This window comes from Quercus lobata, chromosome 4 (genome assembly GCF_001633185.2).
Source record: "Quercus lobata isolate SW786 chromosome 4, ValleyOak3.0 Primary Assembly, whole genome shotgun sequence".
Classification (NCBI taxonomy): domain Eukaryota; kingdom Viridiplantae; phylum Streptophyta; class Magnoliopsida; order Fagales; family Fagaceae; genus Quercus; species Quercus lobata.
In genome coordinates, this window is record NC_044907.1 from 36,459,143 (window position 1) to 36,479,450 (window position 20,308).

Here is a 20,308-nt window from a genome sequence, read left to right on the forward strand (position 1 = left end):
CAAATCAAAATAATATTGTTGTGAGATTTGGTTAGGCTATGGTTGGCTCAATATATTTCGGGGCTAATGCGAAAATTATTAATTTGGAGCATTTTTATATTTAAATATTAAATAATAATAATAATAATAATAATATTATTATTATTATTATTAATTAAACATCTATTTTCTTGCAAGTAAATTTTTTTTTTTTCTAGATCAAGTTTTTGATGTGATAAATTTATTTTTTCCATTTTTTTTTTCAATTGGAGCAAAAGCAGAGCTAGGGGGTCGCGGCCGAGGGGGGGTGGGGGGGAGGGGGGCAGTTGGCCCCTTGGCCCACCCCAAAAACATCCTAATACTTATTAAATATCACTGCCTACTTTTTGTTTTTGGGTTTATAAAATGTCACTCTGTTTCTTTGGTCTTGAAACAGAGCACAACTTCTAAACAACCACTGAGGAACCTCAAGTCCTCCATTAGCATGCCTTGCATTGAAATTTTTAGTCTATTCCTAGCATATTATAATTTGAACCTTTTATGAGTATTAACCAAAATAATAAAAATTCACACATATTCCACTCAGTATTTATCTAACTACTAATAGTTTGATTCATAACTTGAGTTTTGGATTTAAAAAATTAAAAAATAGATCACTCATGTGAGAATTATCTCAATAGATAAATTTAATATTATGAATAAGCTTTTTTTGTAGAGATTTTTTGTTTTTTTTTTTTTTTTTTTTTTTTTGTATAATTACATTAAATATCACTTAGTATTTAAATGAATAACTTTTAATTTTTCAAATTGGTCTCAAATATTATATATTCACATAATATGTGTAAGTACATGTAGTATATATAAATTCCCTCTCCCAACTCAAATCCTAGCTCCGCTACTGAGTTGGAGTATATGTGACCATTTTTTTTTTTTTTTTTTTTTTTGACTGAGAAGGTAGTGTATATGTGACCTTTTGAAAGAGGTTTGTCTTTTAAACATCACGGGCAATAGGATTTTCTGTGTCGCACGTAACTTTTCAGCCTTGGATCTTTGGGCCTGTTCTTGTTTTCTTTTGATTTTGTCATAAATTCATAATGGCAACAATGATTTACAATTTCGACTGTGTACGAGCGTAGATGGAAAGGCGAATATTGGCCCTGCATAAAATGAAGATATTTTGGAATAACATCAATTGGATTTCATTGCATTATTCAAATCAATCAGTTTTTTTTTTTTTTTTTTTTTTTTTTACTTTTAAGGAGGTGGTGTTGCAATAGCAATTGGCTAAACATTATGAGTGGTCCACCCCAAAGTATTCGGAACAATAAGAGGGATACAACCCCGCTTTATAGTCATTCTAAAATGTATTAGAAACTCGTTAGTCAATCAAAAGTTTACTAAACTTTAACCGTATGATATATTATGCATACTTAGAGGCATGTTTGATGGGAACAAAATAAAAAATTTAATATTCCTAACTCCTAATTCCTGAAGACAAGTTTTGTGTCTTTCTCCCAACATGAACAATAATTACAAGAATCTAGCTTCAGAATTACTACCAAGCATAAAGCTGCAATACAGGAAGTAAATAACTTGGTCAATCTTGCAAACCATTGATCAGTTCAGCTTCAAGGAAAATTCGAGTGCTTCCATGAAACAAGAAGCTAAATGCAACCCAGACCACAGAATCTACAGATCCTCACTTTCTAAATGGCACCCTGGCAAACCCAGCCCACAGAACATCAGATCCTCACTTTACAAATGGCACCCCGGAAGGAACACCTCGGGCATATTCATCATAACTCGAACCAAAAAATTGCCTCAAGAAATACTCTTCATATGGAATCCGTTGTGCAAAGAAGCGCCAAACAACAATTGTAAATCCAATTGTCGATATGGGATTACAAAGCATTATCTGAGTACCAACTGACCAAATGAAGAAACCACAATATGCAGGATGTCGGATAAATCTATAGATTCCATGAGTAATCAATCTGTGATTCTCCTCACGATTGGTCCTAATAAGATGTGTGAATGAATAACCAGCAGTAATAATTGCTGCTTTCCTTATTATTTCGCCAACTATAACCATTACAAGGCCCAAGTTACTAATCCACCAGTATTCCTTCATCCCAGGAAATAACACAATTTCAATTAAGTACTCCAGCAAAGAAAAGAACATTGCTGCAAGATAACTTGGGCTAATCAGAAGAGACTTAAGATTAACATTTGATTTCCCATGAACGGCGAGTGCTAAAATGTATTCAGAACTGTGAAAGAAAATTATCGAGAGGAACATCTGAGATAACTGTCTGTAAGCCGTGTAACTGAAGATTTCTGTCATTTTTGGTAAATAAATGAAGTCAATTTTTGTCTCAGATGCAATGCAGTGAGAACTATAGCATATAGCTCTCTCAATAAAGGACTAGGATGAATAAACAGGAACTTTTTGGTGTAAGCTTCAGACCTGAAAAAGATGCAGAGCAATACAACGTTAATATGGAAATCTGAACCTCCAAATCACCCCAAAGATGCTTCAAGAAAGACATCTCCTGCCAAAAAGAACAATGATCATAACTAGAATTTAGAGACCTGTGTAAAAACTATAAGGACACATTTTTCCAACTTCCAACGCGACGCCCCTAAAAAAGAAACATGGTATCTGCAAGTAAGCAGAATACTTTTCAGGTAAATTGAATAGAGGTAGCTTACTTGTTAAGGCATCAAGTGGTATTAGGGGTCTCGCATATAACTACTGAAAAAAAAAAAAAAAAAAAAAGGAAGAAGAAGAAGAAGAAGAGAGAACGGGATAGAATTGATATGAACCAAAGGAGGAATTGCTCATAACCTCAGCAAAACCAAGAGAAATCCTAGATTGTTTTAAGTAAAAATAATGCAGAAAAAACTTCAGAAATACTACAGGTTAAGGATTTGAAATAAATGAGACATTCGTGTAAAAGTTAGAGTTGAAAAATGGGAATAGCGGACATCAAGGAACCTAAAAGCAAGTATTTCAGCTATCTTGGATCATCTATCAGAATGTTTCTCACTGAAGAGTAAAGTGAAGACATAGTAGAAGACTGTTCCAGAAAAATCCCTGCCTAATAAAAAAACAATTTTGAATCAACCAGAGTTCATGGCACAATAGGATGAATCAGAAACAAGTCCATATTATTGACACAGAAACCAAATTTAGAAACTGAAAAAGTAAAAACAGAAATAGATAGACATGAATAACAAAGGCTAGAAAAACAAGACAAGTTACTACCAAAGCAGTAGAGTGGAGTAATGAAGAAGAATAACAACCTAATTGAGAAGAGCTACTTCAATCGCTGAAATGAGACTAGCACCAAATAATATTCTAGAGGATAAAGAGAGACTAGCATGATTAAAGAGTGGGTGTGAATTGTTAATTCATGATTCCCTAATTGAAAATATTGTTCCTTACAAAGCAACACTAGATGTATGACTGCTCTTACTATTTTTTTTGATAAGTATGACTGCTCTTACTAAGTAATGGGTTAATGATTACATTTACACAATTAGAAGTTCATGTCTTTACTATCCATGCAAAACCTGTCCTAAATCAGATCAAGGAGAAACCATTCCTACATAGGAAAAAACTAATAAATTCATGATTTAATTCAAGTGTTCATGTTTTCCATATAGCACATCCATTAACTACAAATATCACTAGTGAGAAGGCTAAAAAATTGAACTGTGTTCACTATAAATTTGGGGAAAACATAAATCGAACTGGTCATTCAGCCACTAAATATAATCTTAAAGGACCTTCATTAAATTTAAATGCCCATTGAAAGAATACAAAAGACATCATGGAACCCAAAGCACGGGTAGCAATATTGGGAGGAAAAGGCCCAGATTCCAACCAAGAGAACCTCCTCATTGCACTACAAGAAATTCTGGTTTGACTAAAAATAAAAAATAAAAAAGATCTATACAAATATTGACTCCATAAATAGCTCCAGTCAGTTTGGATTAGATTCATTCCACTCCCCATCACCACTCTCTGTGAGAAAATGGAACAGCATGAACATAAAGTAAAATTTTTATATTCCACAACTGCCACAAAAAAGCAATACTAAGGTCCATTTCAAACCCAGCTAACAAACCTTCAAATTGCCAAGGCAATATTATAAAAGTCACCAATAAGAAACTAACCCATAGATAAGGGGGGGAAGTGCTTTTTCCTAATTGGAATTGTTGGGAAGATGTAGGGAGTTACTTTTCTTTGTCACCCAATCTGTGACAAAAACGGAATTATTAAAATATATCATTCACAGTCATCCATTGATTTTTTTTTTTTTTTTTTAAATTCTTGAAAGCTGAACCCTATCTATAGTTGTAGAATCTGACCTTCAGGATGACTATTGTTCTACAGTATCCATTATCAAATCAATTATTCCCACAAACAAATTGAAACTCGAAACTCAAGATGCATAATTTTCAGCCCTTCTGTTTGGCTCTTGACTCTTACTCTAATTCTCCTTAGGAAATCCTTTTCTTTCTTTTCTCTTTTTGGTCCTGTCCAAACAGTTTTGGAGCCTTTCAATTTGTACTACTCATAGTCCTAGATCGTCTTGGCACCCCAAACACCATAGCATGAGCTATGAGCAGCTCCGAAAAATGAGACCTACTTAAAAAAATTTCCCAGTAATCTGATCATATGTGAAATCAGGTCCCTACAGATTCAAAACAGGCTCAGGAACCAGAATTGATCCTCTGTTCACCTCCTCAGAAGTGAGAAAGTGAGTAGCAACCTAAAAAAGCCCTCCCTTTCCATAACATAGAAATTATCTCCACATCTTTATTCTAATACAGAGTAGCATTTTCAAGTACCCTTAGTAATCTTATCATCACTGTTTCATACTGCCACAATATATCAATACATCATATTATTCGTATCCAGGGCCAACCCTAGGCTTAGGCCAATTAGGCCATTGCCTAGGGCCCCCTTACTAGAGAAGGCCCCAATTTGGGGGCAAATTATTTATTTATTTATTTTTATATATAAATATTTTTGGGAGATATTAAAACATTTTAGTTTACATTTTTTTTCACTATTAAGAAAGCTTAAAGAATTAAGTAATGATAGAGATAGAGATAAGACAAATTTAAATAAATAGGTCTAACAAATAGACGTGTTACTAATCACAAGTAATTCAAATAGAAAATATGTTAAAAATACTATAAATTTTATTACATAACTTTTATTTATTTAATTAATTTTATACAAAATAAAAATTATACTCTAGTATAATCTAAGTATATATGTGCGTAACTCTATTCTAGAGACTTAAATCTCGGCCATTGCCCCCCACACCCCACAAGAACTTATATTTGTGGAGTAATCACTACACCAAAGGTGTGTGGTGGTCTCCATAACTTTTATAATTTGATGTGACAATGAATATGATAAGTAGATTTCAACAAACTTGTGGAGTGATCACTGCACCGAGGGTGTGTGGTGGTCTCCAAAACTTTTATAATTTGATATGAAAATGAATATGATAGGTAGATTTCAACAAACTATTGAATGCATTTTTGAATGAATATTTGTGATTGGTGATATATCTTTGTAATTCTCATGTTGTAAATTTTATAATATTTCTAGTATTTTTGTAAGCCTCATGTCATTGATTACATTCATTACAACACCAGTTTGTAGTAAAATTTGTTATAACTTTAGCATTTTCTCAAATAAAAAAAAAAATTCAAAAAGAGTAAAAAGAACGGATTTTTAAAAAAAATATTATATAAAATACTAGTTAAATATTATTTAAGTGATAACATAAAGGCCCCATTTGAAAATTTTGCCTCCGAAACGCTTAGGCCGGCCCTGTTTGTATCCCAAAAAACATGAAACAACGAATTTAGAAACTATAAGCCCAGTGACACAAATTTTCACAACTACCAGAGTGACATATTATAGTTCATGACATGCTTTGTAAAGTGATGTAAGTGGTGGAACCATTTGAAAGTGTGATGTTGCACTATTCACAACTTGACATCTCAGCGAGTTGTGAAAAAAAATTATGAAAAATGTTGTGTACCTAGCATTTTAGAAACCCAAACAACAGAAAATCTCAACAGACCTTTCCAATCCCATTTCTTTTTTTCCTAACAGGGAAAAATAATATGAGAATAGAACCAACTTCTATGAGTAACCCATGTCATTGAAAATACAGGAAAAATAAAAATAGAACCTAATTTGATTATTCTCTTCAAACAGCACAAACACAATGCACAAATCACAACCCAGAATCCTATCAAATGAACCAAATCACATAATAAATAATGTACTCATAAACATAAAAATAAGGAATTCACTTTCTGGGGTTTCTCAGCACCACAAAAAAATATTATCATACCCAACATTTTCTCATTTCTCTTATAGCAATAGCACACTAAATAAATCATAACCCAACAGTCTAATCAAACACATCAAATCTCAAACTTTATATAGAATTCATAATATAATATGAAGATTTGAGTGAGAGATTACCTGAGTATTGATAGTTCACTTTACTTAGACTTCACAGTCCCAGATACAGTTTCCTCACTCGAAGGTGGTCGTCAAAAGTTGAGCTTGGTCGGCTTTTCTTACAACCTTGTCAGCTTTGCAATTTGGTCATGTTCCAATAGGGGCTAGAGCTAGACTATGCTTGAGGTTATATATATATTTATGTTGGGTTTTTATAGTAGAAACTAGAAAAAACAACCACCTATTTGATTTTGGGGGTACTTAGCACTTTGTACTCCCAAACTACAGGTTGATCTCTCTGTCTTCGTCCGTGAAGGGTGGTGGTTTTGAAAGGAAAAGAAGAGGTGGGTTTGAACGGCGGAGTGGCGGAGACGTGGTGGAGAAGGAGAGGCGGAGACTGGGTGGGCCGGCGGTGGAGACAGGGGAGGGTTTAGGGACTGAGAACAGCTAGGATCGGTGGAGAGAGAGAGAGAGAGAGAGAGAGAGAGGAAACAGAATAGAATTTGGACCATTTGAATATTGGAGACCATTGGGCTCCGTATTACTTTGGACCCAAATTTTTTTTTTTTTTTTTTTTTAAATCTTGACACAAATTCAATAGAATTTTAACTTATGAATCTGCTATATAATAATTTTTTTTTAAATGACAAATTTTAGTTACAAAATAAATATTATTATATATTTTGAAATTTTAATCGTTGAATTGTATGTTCTTTACATATTTTAATACACATATTAAATTTTGTGTTAATCATATATTAATTTAATTATTATATGATCTATAAATTTATATTTTTTACATAATTTTAAACTACAAAAATTTACAATTTATTGATAACATAACCATTAATATTTAATTTTTTACAAGTATAAAAAATATAAAAAGAATATGTAATCCACAAAATACGTTGTCAATTGAGCTAATTGAAGTTTGGAGCTTAGACCCAAACTTTGACCTTTTTGATAAATTTTTAACTAGGTTTTTTTTTTTTTTTTTTTGGGTTTGCCTGGAATTATTTATATATAATGAGCTATGCTACTGGCACAATAAAAGGTTGAAGTGTTACTCGGTCATCCTCCTTTACCCATTTTTTTTTCATCAAAAAGGGAAAAAAAATAAAAAGTTTGAAGTGTTAAATATGGAATGTTTGTGGTGATTTGGTAAGTATGTAATGTTTAGGGAAACATTCTATGCTCTTTTAAGAACGAAAACATTTTCTATTCTACTTAGCTTATTTTTCATTGACCATAGAAAATATCTTCCATTTATTTGCATTTTTTCATCGTACCAAACATTAGAAAATGTGAAAAATATTTTCTGTCAAAATAAATTACGTGAAAATGAGATTTGTATAATACAATTTTATGGGGTGTAAGTACCATTCCACATATCAGGAAATACAAAAATGTTTTATGTGAAAACAAAGTGTAAATGAGATTTTGTGAAATGCATAGAATTTTTAGGGGTACAAGTATTTTTTTTTTTTTCTCTTTTTTTTGGGGTAAAAATTAGATTCATTCAATAAAACTAAGGAACATGAGATGTCTCAAGCAATACCTATTAAGATACATCTCATTGAGATCATCCTCATATAAAATAGTTAAGTCCATAGACGGACTATCATATAAAATAAAATTCAAGATTGGAATCACGTGAACTTGGATTAATTTTACAATTATTTTATATATATATATATATATATATATATAAAATAAAAATGGAATTACATGTACTTGGATTAAAAAAAATTCTCTTAATAAAAAAGAGAAATGCTATGTCTACAATATTTTGGGAACAAATCCTAAATAATAAGTTATTATGAATGGACAAATAAGTTAATTAGTTCTCATCCCAACTAAACAACATCTGCATGCAATCATCCGAAATAGGCGACACAATGTTATTGTCACATAAGAAGAGTTACCTAAAACATCAACAATAGATCTAGTAGCATCTAACTCTACTTCTATAGCAGTAAAATTACCTCCCCCACCCCACTATCTAGCTATCACCTTTGTGCATAATAGAGGAAATTCAAAACTCCATACCCTTCTAGGAAGCTCTCTGCCTTATGAAGCACAAAATGATGAGTTTTAGTCTGGCTCACGATCTGAGCACTATATGAGTCGGCTTCAATGTTCGTCCAGTGATCAGAAAGGGTTAGAGTGGCGATCAAATGTTCTGGCTTCTGGTTGACGTTAGGTCCCTAGGGATTTTTTAGTTACTACTTTTCTGAGAGTTTATAGAGGGTATTGAGTCTATTGACTTTCGATTTTCTCCACTATAAAGAGATGCAAAATAAGAAGGCTAAGAGGAAGCAATTCAAGGTAAGATTAAAAAAAAAAAAAAAAGAGGTGGTAAAGTAGAGTAGAGATTCTCAGAATTGATCCATTAAAGCTTTGATGTGTTAAATTTCGCTAAGATGAGACTAACATAAAAAACTGGAAATAATTCTTCGCTTTTTAATAATTTGACAGTTGAGTCGGGATTTAGACTCTACACAACTCCGTTAAAAATACGATAATCATCAGTAAGTGCTAATTGAGCTACAAGATATTCCCTTAATCAACAGCCAGCCTCAACTTTAATAAAACGTGGACACGAACCATATGCCTCCATTTTCAACATTTAATTGTATTTTCATATTTTGACAAGTTTTGATAACAATCATTCATTAGCAGAATTTGCATATCTTTTTTTCTTTTCCTTTTGCAATTTTTGGTAAGCAGTTTTAGCCTTGATAATAGAAAGAAGGGATGCTTTCTTCTGATCCTCGTCTTCCTCGAGGCAATCTAGCTCTAATAAATCAACAAAGGGCCACAGAGCAGTGCACCATCACAAGCCCTAATTGCTTCAATGGCAATGGGCTTCTCAAAGGGCAGCAACTAGAACAGTGAACATCATATGTTCGTCTAAGATGTATAAGAATTTCCAATATGGCTAAGGGACTTCACCAAAAATCTGAACTCCCCCATAACTGCCATCCTCCATCTTCAATCCTTACAGCAAGATGAGGAGACAAGTATGCTCTTTGACAAGCTTTATCGGGAGAAGCAAAACTACAGAGAACTGTTCGTTAAGCCTCAAACTTCAACTTCATGAAGATCATCTCTAGAACTATTACGACTCGATGGAAACTGAACTGATAAAGGGTCACCTGGCCTGTACAAAGATGGAGATATACCGAGGACTTCTCCTAAAGGTTTTACTTCATTCATCATTGAAGGATTCCATCCATCACTAAGGTTTCCACTCCATGATGCTGTACGCCGTGAGGGAGGGGGAACTAAGCTAGTTCCATGTGCCATTGGCCCTGTTTTCCTTTGTACAATATTATCCATGCTAGGAAACCGCTGCAGACTCATTGATGGCAATGTTGATTTTTGTGTGGAAGAGATAGAATCCTCTTTAAATGAAGTAGGTGGATTGGCATTGTTTAGAGTAGCCTCTTGCATGCTTTCTCCAGGTGTCTGAACTGTCTCCACAACAGAAGCTACTGGAGCAGGGATGAAAAATTTAGGATTGGAACCACCCCCAGGTTTAGCAGCTGGAATAGAAGGTGTCTGGAACAAATTTGATGGGGTCCCACCACCCTTATTGAATGTGTCAACATACCTGAAGAAATTAAAGTAAGTTTTACATATATAATCAGGAATGGTTGTGAAAAAATGCAAATCAAATGGACTTCCTGGTGGCCACCCTATTACAACACTGAAACACGCGCACACACACAAACACAGAGAGATAGAGAGAGAGAGAGCAGAGTGCAGAGAAGTTTTCCAAAGCCTATACCTTGAGCGAACACCCATCCGTCCACGTGCAGAGAACTGGTTTGAACCAGGTGGAATAGGTGGGATCCCTGAACTTCGTTCAGAAGAGATTGGGCTTTTGGTTTCAAGCCCCAATTCCAAGGGAAATCCTCCGGTTTTTGGTGCATCTTTCACGTTGTAATCTGGCATTCCATTCTGAAAAGCTGCAGTCGTTGGTGGAGGTGGTAGCGCAGCCTCCTCAGGTGGAGGAAGTTCAGCGCCTTCTTCAACCCATCTCTTAAGCGTTTCATCATAATAGAATCTATTCTTCTCACCCAATTTAGCCTTCAGAAGAATATTGGGAAAAGTAAGTTCTCAGGGTGATGCAAGAAAATGATCTTAAAGGGGGAAGTTACTTCACATACCTGCCGGTCTGGTCTGGATCTCAAGACCAATCCCACAGTCTTTTGGAATAGCTGTGAGCCAAAACGACCAAAACGAGATGACCCACCTGATGCTGATGCCTTTCCTTGCGTATCAGAAGAGTTTGTTTCCTTAGATGAATCAACCTGATTGAAGAAAAAGAAAAAAAACTGACGTAAGAAGTTTATCCCTACCCCTCATCTCTCATTTAAATCTAGGTTCACATTACATCCAACAGAGCCTCCTAATAATTGTGTTTACTAGTTACTAATTCAATAATTCTTTACCCATGCCACAATGCCTAAGCTTCACCTCACAATAGGATAATAATTCACAACCCTCCTCCTTAAGCATAACACATCTCTTCATTATTCACATATGATATCTCCACAAACGCCATCCCAATTTTCAAAAATGTGTTTACAACGGTAAGAAATTATAATAAGCAATTTGTAGGGATGGTGATGAGTGCTGCCCTCTGCTTTAAAGAGTAGGGATGGAAAGGCCATAACCATAATCAGGATGCATATGGGGATTGGTTAAGAACTCTAATCATCTCACTTATGGAACAGGGATGTTTTGTCCACCCCAGCCATTCCCCATACACAATTTTATGTATCTTCAATATACCATAAGTAAGGCTAGACAACTGTATGAGCTTTGTGTGTATGCATATGTGACATTCACGCACCTTAATTTAATTCAGTAAACCCGTACAGTGCCACCCTAATCAATTAGGATAAGAATCCTCTAAGAGTTCAAAGGGTAAATCCACTGCGGACTTCCTAAAATCCAATACAACCAATGCGAAATGAGTGTATTGGATTTCACCACTTCACTAGCAATTAAACAAAGAAAAAAATGCAAATTCCACCCTCTAAGTTTGAACAAAATTCATTTCAATTCTCTAACTTTAATTTCATTCAATCGAGTTCTCTAAGTATAGCATTTCCATCAAATTTTGTTAAATGTTGTGGTTAAGTGTCCAAATTTTTATTTTTATTTATTGTTTCTTCAAAATTTTTAAATTAAAAAAAAAATCAATTAATTATTGAAAAACATTTTCCAGAAATTTAAAATAATTAAATTAAATTAATAACAAAAGTTGACAAACAGGCCTTAATTGAATCAACTTAAAACTTAGAGATTTCAATTGAACGAAAGTAAAGTCAGAGGGCTGAAATGAATTGTGGTCAAACTCAGAGGGTGCACTTTGCACTTTTGCCTCAAACAAACATTGACTAGTACCATTTTGACATGCATATAATTTTTAATGATGTGACAAAATTTAATCGTCTCATTTCACAATGGATGGATAGGATATCAAGAACTCCATGGTAGAGATAACCTAGGTAGAGTAAACCCAGGAACTTTAAATTATCTTAATCAACCAAATTATAACTCAATTTTTTAAAAATTTTTGTAAGCAATGTCAGGAAGAAATGCCATCCCAAGAAATGAAGCAATGGACAAAAAACAGAACACCAGCCAGCAAAAATTTCTACCTTCTTAGGAGCACTACCAAAGATTGGCTCCGAGACACTTCTATTAGGCATTTTGTTCTCAGCAGCCCGCTCATTTATGGGTTCCACTGAAGCTGATGGCATTAATGAAGACATTGCCATTGTTGATTGACTGTTCGATACTTTAAGACCTCCTGGTTGAGAAGCATATTCATTATGTTGAGCACCACTATGTGATGTTGAAGGTACAGGTGGAGGTAGGCCTCCAACAACACGATGAGCAGTACTGTCAATGAAGGTAAGCAATTTACCAACCAGTTTGGTTGGAGCCAAATTTGATCCATAACCACCCTGTACATGATATATCTTCACATATAAGAAATCAAACCTCTAGCTTCATTGATGAAAAGAATAAACGTTCGAGAGAAACCTGCTGGTGGGTTCTAATCCGCTCCTCAAGAGACAACACTAATTGTCTCCATGTGTCCACTTCTGGTGCTCTACCAGTCTTGAGAAACTTCAAAATTGCATGGCAGTACCTAAGCCAATATATTGTGTGAAAAGACCAAAGGCCATTTTGCAGAAACCATAATTAACTTATTCATTTTTTTTACAAAGTAAATTACCATACTTCAATATAAAGCAATCATTCTTACTTCAAAGCATCTGCAACTTTTCCAACTTCAGCCAGCATGTGGGCATATATAAGCTTATATGGCTGAAAAGGTAGGAGGAGAAACTGAGAATTCCCAAGCACCTTTGAGTACTCATGTAATTCTGTCCTCTGCCCACATATTCATAAAGCTTGTTCATTTACATTATTCAGAAAAATAGTTGAGAGGAAAATAAAGGAGTGCAAATGTATTTCCAAATAACTTGGTAACAATGGTCACGATCCACAACATAATCCATGAGCTACCAAAGATGCTGCTTCTTGAACAGACTGAAATTCAAACTTTACAAGCTAAATACAAGCTGCCAATAAGAATCAAAATCACACATTCTAGATAATAAAATACTGCATCAGCTTTGAAAAATCCTAGTTTAGAATTGATATATGAGACAAAGGGTAATCTAGAACACCTGTATTGCCTCAGGGCTGGCAAATGTTCGTGGAAATTTCAAATGATCTGCACCAATAAGACAGAGTCTTGCAGCATCCGAATATGGTTCAATGCTGGCTTCTGCAACTAAATAACATATGTGTGCAGCAGTAGTCTGTACAATTACATCAGAGTCAGGGAGAGAGCAAAGAAAAACATAGATCTTCCAGTGAAAAAACAAACAGCAAAAGACTCAATATAAATGAAAGCACATGTTACGTACCTCCCCATGCTCCTTCCATAGGCAATCTCCTAGATGAATGATGACAAGCTCATCATCTTTTGTTCTATTTGCAGTTATGACAGCTAAATTCTCTTCCCATTCCTCTAACATGCAGTTAGCCCCACTCTGTAGTACACAATATAAGATCATTAAACTAGATGAAGCTGTTTCATAAAAACAAATAAATAAATCAAAATTATAACCAAAAAAAAAAAAAACCCTAGCTGAAGCAAAATTATTTTGAAGAACTAGAAAGATATAAATCAACAAATACACGTGTTCAAGGGTTCTTATTTTCATCATATTTTTAGGGCTGGGAAAAATGTTAGAAAAAAATAAATAAATTTGAGTATTACATGTTATCGGCACTACTTGTAGCTAAGGACTAGGATCTCATACATTTATTATGCATCTGATGCAAAGCAATTCGATTTTGTTTCCCCAAGCTTCACAATGTATTGATTTGACATACATAGTTCAATTTAAATCCAGATTGAGCTTCCTTCATGCCTTAATTTCCATGGATAAAAAACATATGTCACAGAGGAAGCTAGAGTTCCCACCCTTAAGATTCATAATCCTCCCCCAACAATACCATAACTTACTATTTGTACACCTCAATGCTAAGAATAGATGAGAGATTCAAAACAATAGATCAAAAGGTCTCACATCCATTAGAACCCTGTACATTGTTTTCTACCACTACCCACAACTTCAGCTTCAATTCTGCTCACCATATAGACATTATTATATTCAAAAAGGTTTTTTTTTTTTTTTTGATAGTATTAGTACTCATATTATCACATCACAACTTACCATGCCATATCAATAAGAATATTGGCCATGGGGTAATCTACTAATTTTTCCACTCGTTGCATGATGCTTTCTTGTTAAAATGGTCTCACCTTTTCTAATTGTTGCTGAACTTGTGTGCATTTAGTACCATGAGCATGTATATGGATGTTCACATACATTTTAATTTTACCTAAAAACCTACTAAAAAAGGTTACAACTATCATGATTACAAAGGTCCTGTTTTCCCTTAAACAATTAGGATCCATCATTTGATTTTCTATGAGAACATGGTGTTTTGAAAAATAGGCCCCATTTGGTATAGCAGTTTAACAACATGTTTTCAGTTTTTAAACAACATTATACACATTTTCACACACATTTTCACCTACACGTATTTCCAAAAAATACAAACAACGTTACTAAAGCAACATTACCAAACGGGTATTTCACCAGAAACAGCTTCTAGAATTAAGTTTGGTAGCGCATTTTTACATTGTTTTATGTTTTTATGAATTTTAAAATAGAACATTTTTACCAATCCAAAAAAAAAAAAAAAAAAAAGCACAGGCCCAAAGTTTTCCAATTGATTGCATGAAGCCTATAAAACCTTATTCTCCCTGTTTTAGATTTTTCATCTTTTTAAAATAATTTGTCAATTAGCTCTAAATCAAATGGCACTTCCTTCTTCCATGAGAACAGATACAGTGAGTTGTGGGTTCAAAACTCAGTAACAAGATTGTACCTAGTGCACAAGGCTCCTGTTTTGTAGGGCCTAGTAGAGGTTGTTGGTAGATAGCTTTAACCTCAATTTTTAGAGAAGCTAATTCTCGGATTCAAACTTGTGACACTTTCCTTGAATGAATGACACTTGCCATTATACCAAGGTTCAAAGCTCACTGGAAATTCAAAATACTTTAGGGTGTGTGTGTGTGTGTGTGTTTGTGAGAGAGAGAGAGAGAGAGAGAGGGGTTTAATGGATTATGTCCTTAAATTTTGCTTTATAAACCCAAAGTATCTTTCACTTTATGATCTTGAAAACATATGCATTCAAGGAACAATTCCCTATTCACTATATCAAGCTTCAGACCTACTCCTCCACACCCCCAATAAATACATATAACAAAAAAAAAAAAAAAAAAAAAAAAAAAATCAGATCATAAGCATCAGAATAGTATCAGCTTATAGGAAACAGGAAACTAGCAGGCAGGATCAGGAATGAGACCTAAGTATTTCACATCTAAAGAAAGGTTTCATGACAAAAAAACACATTCAGCAAAAATAGCAAGCCCAAGTATTTCTTGTCTGTAGCAACATTTTCATGACAAAAAACACATTCAGAAAAAAAAAATATATATAATAATAATAATAATAATAATAATAATAATAATAATAATAATAATCAAAGTAATCAAAAATAGCAAAGGCAAATAAATTCATCAAGAACAATAAACATAAAACCTTTTCAGCACAAGTCATTGAGTTAATATATCACCTTGACAGGCTGTTGAAAAAAATCTACAGAACCGGGTAAGGTGCCACTAGTAGTGGCACTAGAAAACACTTCTGCAGGCTGCCCAGCAATAAGCAGGCATAAAGTCCGCAAAGGTGATCCAGCTATGAATTGGTTAAGTGCCATTTGCTTCACAGTATCAACATAAAACTGCCAGCATTTCAAAATGAAAGAAGACATTATCAGCATCAACTACATGTACACTTCTAGTAAGGATTTTTACTATGCAGGGAAGACGTGTGAAGAAAGCTAAAATCTGATGCAAGAACCTGATCCCCAAGTTGAGATGCAAGAACAAGTGCCGGTCCCCACAGTTGACCTCCCTGTGCACATTGCAAAGCCTCTTTCTTCCGACCAGAGACAAGAAGACTCTGTACCTCAAGTGCGGTAGCCTTGAACAGATCAATTAGTAATGTTAGTTTTAAGAGTCATGTTAACGGATGCTCTTAGGGATATTGTTAATAAACCATAATAAGAATGTTTTGACACCACTTTCATGGGAAATATAAAAAGTTGTCAACAACATTTATTGTATCATTCTCCCAATAAAATGTTTCTAAAAATAGTTCCTCAAGAGCATTGGTTAACATTTCCCTAGTTTTAAATGACATTAAAATATTCAATGTCGCAAAAGGCATTAACTACATAAAACTGGGAGAAAAACAAATATGGATACCTGAATTTGGGCTTCAGAAGGCAAGCTCTGCAAGCAGTGTGCAAGTGCACCATACGCACTCTTTCTTTTGGAAGTTGTAAAGAGCTTAGCAATAGCTGACTCAGGACAATCACTTTCCTAATTAAATTTAAAAAGCCAGGAAAGATCAATGGCCAGTAATCAAACTCATGAGAAAAAAATTTGAATTGATGTCTTTGAGTCTTTCGGAGAAAATTTATGGGCTTCACACTTACATTTTACGATACATATTAAGAAATTAAGATTAGAAATATGTTTTATTTTAAAAGTAACCTGTAGCATACAAAACACATCCAATTTAAATGAAGTGTTCAATGAAATACTAACTAGCCAGACACTTCAAAGCATTCAAAACAATAATAAATACAAGTACACTCGTTGATATTTATTTAAATATAAACAGCAGGTAATGGGTGAATAAAAAAATTTGTGATAGGAAATTTCATTGTCCCATGAAATTTGAACAGTCTCTCCTTAGTTTAATAAAAAATACATCATCTTTAATGAGGCCAGCAAAAACTCCATTACCATAATTTATGGGAGGGGCTTAATTTTAATAATCCTTGAAAATCTATTGCACTATACTTTCCTAAAGATGGCTGCCACTCTTGAAATGTTCCATTCATAATGGAAGGTTTTTTTTTTTTTTTTTTTCTCGATCAGATACCCAGATAGGTTGTGTGTAAATAGAACTATTAGGAACAATTAATTTCCGATCTTACCTTCAAGGCTTGGTCAGTGCCAAAAGGTGATCGAAGTTTTCCATAATACTGACATGATATTTTCAGCAAAGAAAAAAGCAACCTAAGATCTTCACTTTTCCTATAATCCACGATTGGAGATTCACAGGTAGCAATCTTTTCATCAATCCATTTGTTTAACTCCTTACTTCCAACACTCCCACCAACCAAGGGACCAGGAAAAGATTGTTGGCACAATGCATAAAAATAATCACAAGCACCCAATCCAAAGCTTGAAGAATCATTTTTGTCCATGACAACTTCCATCCAGTTGAGAACATTAAGCACACCTCCTACAGAGTCCTTCACATGAGAAAACACCAACACCGATTATAGGCGGTAGCAACACTAACAATAAGTATTAAATAATTTTGTAGTAGGAAAAGAAAAGTAAAAGTAGATATTGAAATCAGAAGAAAATAAGATCTAACCTGGCTTTCATATGAGTTTCTGAGAAAAGAACTATTATCTTTCATGACTATAAGTTTCCCACCAAAACCAAAAGTGACTAGAGCATGTGGAGGCCGTCCTGCAGATGACCTCCCCTCACTTGGTGCATAAGAGAACTGAGTTCCATTCTGTGGCAGCTGTTGTGAAAAATTCACTGGTTTCTGATTACCCAAGTGAGCAGGTGAGAAATGCATGTGTTGATTTAGGTCCTTGGCCTGATTTTGGTGCTGATAAAAATTTTCATCAGGAATAAAGCTTTGAAACTCAGCAACCCTACGGCCGCTGTCAACACTTTGATTTGGCTGTTCATACTGAGCAAGTGATCCACGAGGAACGAACCCCGACTGTTGATCCACAGAATCAGTTAAATGACCAGTGGAACTGTAATGGTTCCCTAATTTCTGGTTTTCAGTAAACCCAATTGTGTCGCTCTTTGCAACATGTTGAGTTTGCCACATATTCACAGTTTGGTTATTGTAAGTGCTCGCAGATCCATCCCAGTTTGCAACATGTTCTTGACTATCTAGACTTTGTGACTGATGATTCTCCACATTCTGATTTTGATATTGCTGATTATAATCTACACTTGTTAACTGATTTGAAGCTGGAGTGTATGTTTCCAACAATTTCCATTCTTTAGTGATGCTGTCATAGTACCAATCAGGATAATTGGGATCAAATACCATATGAGCTGGGTATTGCATATTTCCTTGGGAAATCTGATTCCAGTGAGAGACACTGCCAGTTGTACATCCGTCATCCACAGTTCCAACAACAGACTGAGCCTGAGCTGTTTGCTGCTGATAATAACCACCTACTGTGTGGTCTGAAAGAACTGCATCTGCATTTGCATGATCATTTGCATTCACATTAATATCAGCACTTGAACTTGCATTTGCATCATAACCCTCCAACTGATACCATTGCCCAGTGTTTGTGTCGTACTTCCACCCTGGATAAAGATTTTCCCAATTCTGACTACTACTCAAATCCTGACCATCTATATTCTGCCCCGTAACTGCCCCATAGTATTGACCTTCTTGATGTTGCCCATAATTGGAGGCCCCCAAATCAGCAACTGGGTTTTCCAAAACACCATCCACAAAATAAGATTCTGTCCCCAACTTGCCCATATTCGTCACATTCTCAAAAGGGTCTTGTGAGTTATCTTTCAATTCACTAAAGAATTCCGAGTACATGCCAAATTCACCACCATTATCATCCACCTCCGACTCAAATGAACTCCACTGAACAACTTTCAGACCCGTTCCCACAGACACGCTACTCTCACCCACTGAACTATGCAATGCACCTTCCTCCCCTTTCCCCACTTCGCTACCCTCATTTGTTTCATTGGGTATCACTACTGATGGAACGCTCTCTTTGCCAACCACACTATTAGACTCATCAGTATTACTGGGTACCAACGAATTGCCCACTTCACCAACCACATTTTCCTCATTGGCATCCAATGATGCAGCAGACACAACCAAATCTTCATGGCCCATTTCATCATTGACCTCAAGACCATCATTGCCACCGGAGTCAACTCCGGCAGCCCCCACTTCGCTAATCCTTAGATTAGAAACCGCTTTTGCCTCATCTAAAGCATCATTCTTTACAACACTAGGCACAGATCCAGTAAATTCAATTTCATCATTAACAAGTTTATCAAAAAAATCCTCATCCGTCTGATCCTCCACCTCAAATGGAGGAGAAGAAGCCATCTATTATCTATATATATACAGCAACACCCCTAAGCCTCAAACAAAAAACCCCACAACAGAATCAACTCCAATCAATCCCTACTATTCACAATTCCTTCACAAAACACAAACACATTGACAAATTTTGAGCTATGAATTTCTGGGCAATCCAAATTTGTCACAAAATAAATAAACAAATTACCATTGACCCATCTTAAACAAACCCAAAATACAAAAGATCTAGGGGTTTATAGTTTATACAATCTCTTAAAAAAAAAAAAAAAAAAAAACTCTATTTTGACTTTGGTTTTGGCATGGAAAATTTTCAGCCAAAACCCACAAGAAAAAGTACTTGCAAATTGCAATTAAAGCATTTGATTGAGTGATAAAACTTCAAATGATGAGAGAATGAGAATTGCTTACCTGTCAGATTAAAGGGTACAGAGAGAAACACAGAGAAAGAGAGAGAAATGGGCAACTGAGACAAAACATGGATTTGGCATAGCAATAGCAGTAGTGGGAAAATGGGAAAACAAGAGAAAACACCGCACCCACCAAAAAGTTTATAAATTTTGGGTTTTTTTTTTTTTTTTTTAATATTATATAATATATGTTGCTCCACGTGCCACTGGTGTATGAGTTTTTTAGGTGCACGTGATCATGGGTCTTTTAGTGGAAAAATGATGGTTAGGTATGTTGATTTATAGATTTTACTTGGTTGACTTTTCTTTTCTTTTTTGTTTCATTCAAGATATAGTTTAGATATAATTGGCATTATATTAGATTACTATATGAATTAAATTTAATTTAATTATACCTTTGAGCGGGTACTTGTGTGGTGCGGTATGACGTTAATCCAAAAGTTCCACGTTAGATTTATTACATATCGCTACTTGAGATTTCTAGATATTTCATGAATATAATAAGTTAAACAATCTTGTCAAAAGTTAGGACACTACTTCCTTAT

The 20,308-nt window shown here is 34.7% G+C and overlaps 2 protein-coding genes across 6 annotated transcripts; both read right to left on the minus strand.

Moving 5' to 3' along the window:
- Positions 1-1,357: 1,357 nt before the first annotated feature.
- On the minus strand, positions 1,358-6,978 carry LOC115983392 (protein-S-isoprenylcysteine O-methyltransferase A-like). 3 transcript variants are annotated; one of them, XM_031106064.1, is made up of 3 exons: positions 6,506-6,978; positions 2,447-2,531; positions 1,358-2,316 (listed from the first exon to the last, which is right to left on the minus strand). In XM_031106064.1, the coding sequence occupies exons 2-3, from the start codon at positions 2,526-2,528 to the stop codon at positions 1,730-1,732; spliced, it is 669 nt and encodes a 222-aa protein (XP_030961924.1). In that variant the 5' UTR covers positions 2,529-2,531; positions 6,506-6,978; the 3' UTR covers positions 1,358-1,729. The 3 variants fall into 3 exon arrangements, with proteins under 3 accessions (XP_030961924.1, XP_030961926.1, XP_030961925.1); XM_031106066.1 differs by lacking the exon at positions 2,447-2,531 and adding an exon at positions 4,162-4,243 and having other exon boundaries at positions 1,358-2,446; XM_031106065.1 differs by lacking the exon at positions 2,447-2,531 and having other exon boundaries at positions 1,358-2,446.
- A 1,943-nt stretch (positions 6,979-8,921) lies between these two features.
- On the minus strand, positions 8,922-19,901 carry LOC115986318 (protein transport protein SEC16B homolog). Of its 3 annotated transcripts, none has more exons than XM_031109181.1 (14): positions 19,765-19,901; positions 17,617-19,456; positions 17,168-17,488; positions 16,428-16,544; positions 16,021-16,143; positions 15,734-15,901; positions 13,447-13,572; positions 13,204-13,338; positions 12,777-12,904; positions 12,551-12,659; positions 12,163-12,471; positions 10,660-10,803; positions 10,278-10,579; positions 8,922-10,100 (listed from the first exon to the last, which is right to left on the minus strand). In XM_031109181.1, the coding sequence occupies exons 2-14, from the start codon at positions 19,360-19,362 to the stop codon at positions 9,569-9,571; spliced, it is 4,260 nt and encodes a 1,419-aa protein (XP_030965041.1). In that variant the 5' UTR covers positions 19,363-19,456; positions 19,765-19,901; the 3' UTR covers positions 8,922-9,568. The 3 variants fall into 3 exon arrangements, with proteins under 3 accessions (XP_030965041.1, XP_030965043.1, XP_030965042.1); XM_031109183.1 differs by having other exon boundaries at positions 17,617-19,501; XM_031109182.1 differs by having other exon boundaries at positions 17,617-19,554.
- Between the last annotated feature and the right edge of the window lie 407 nt (positions 19,902-20,308).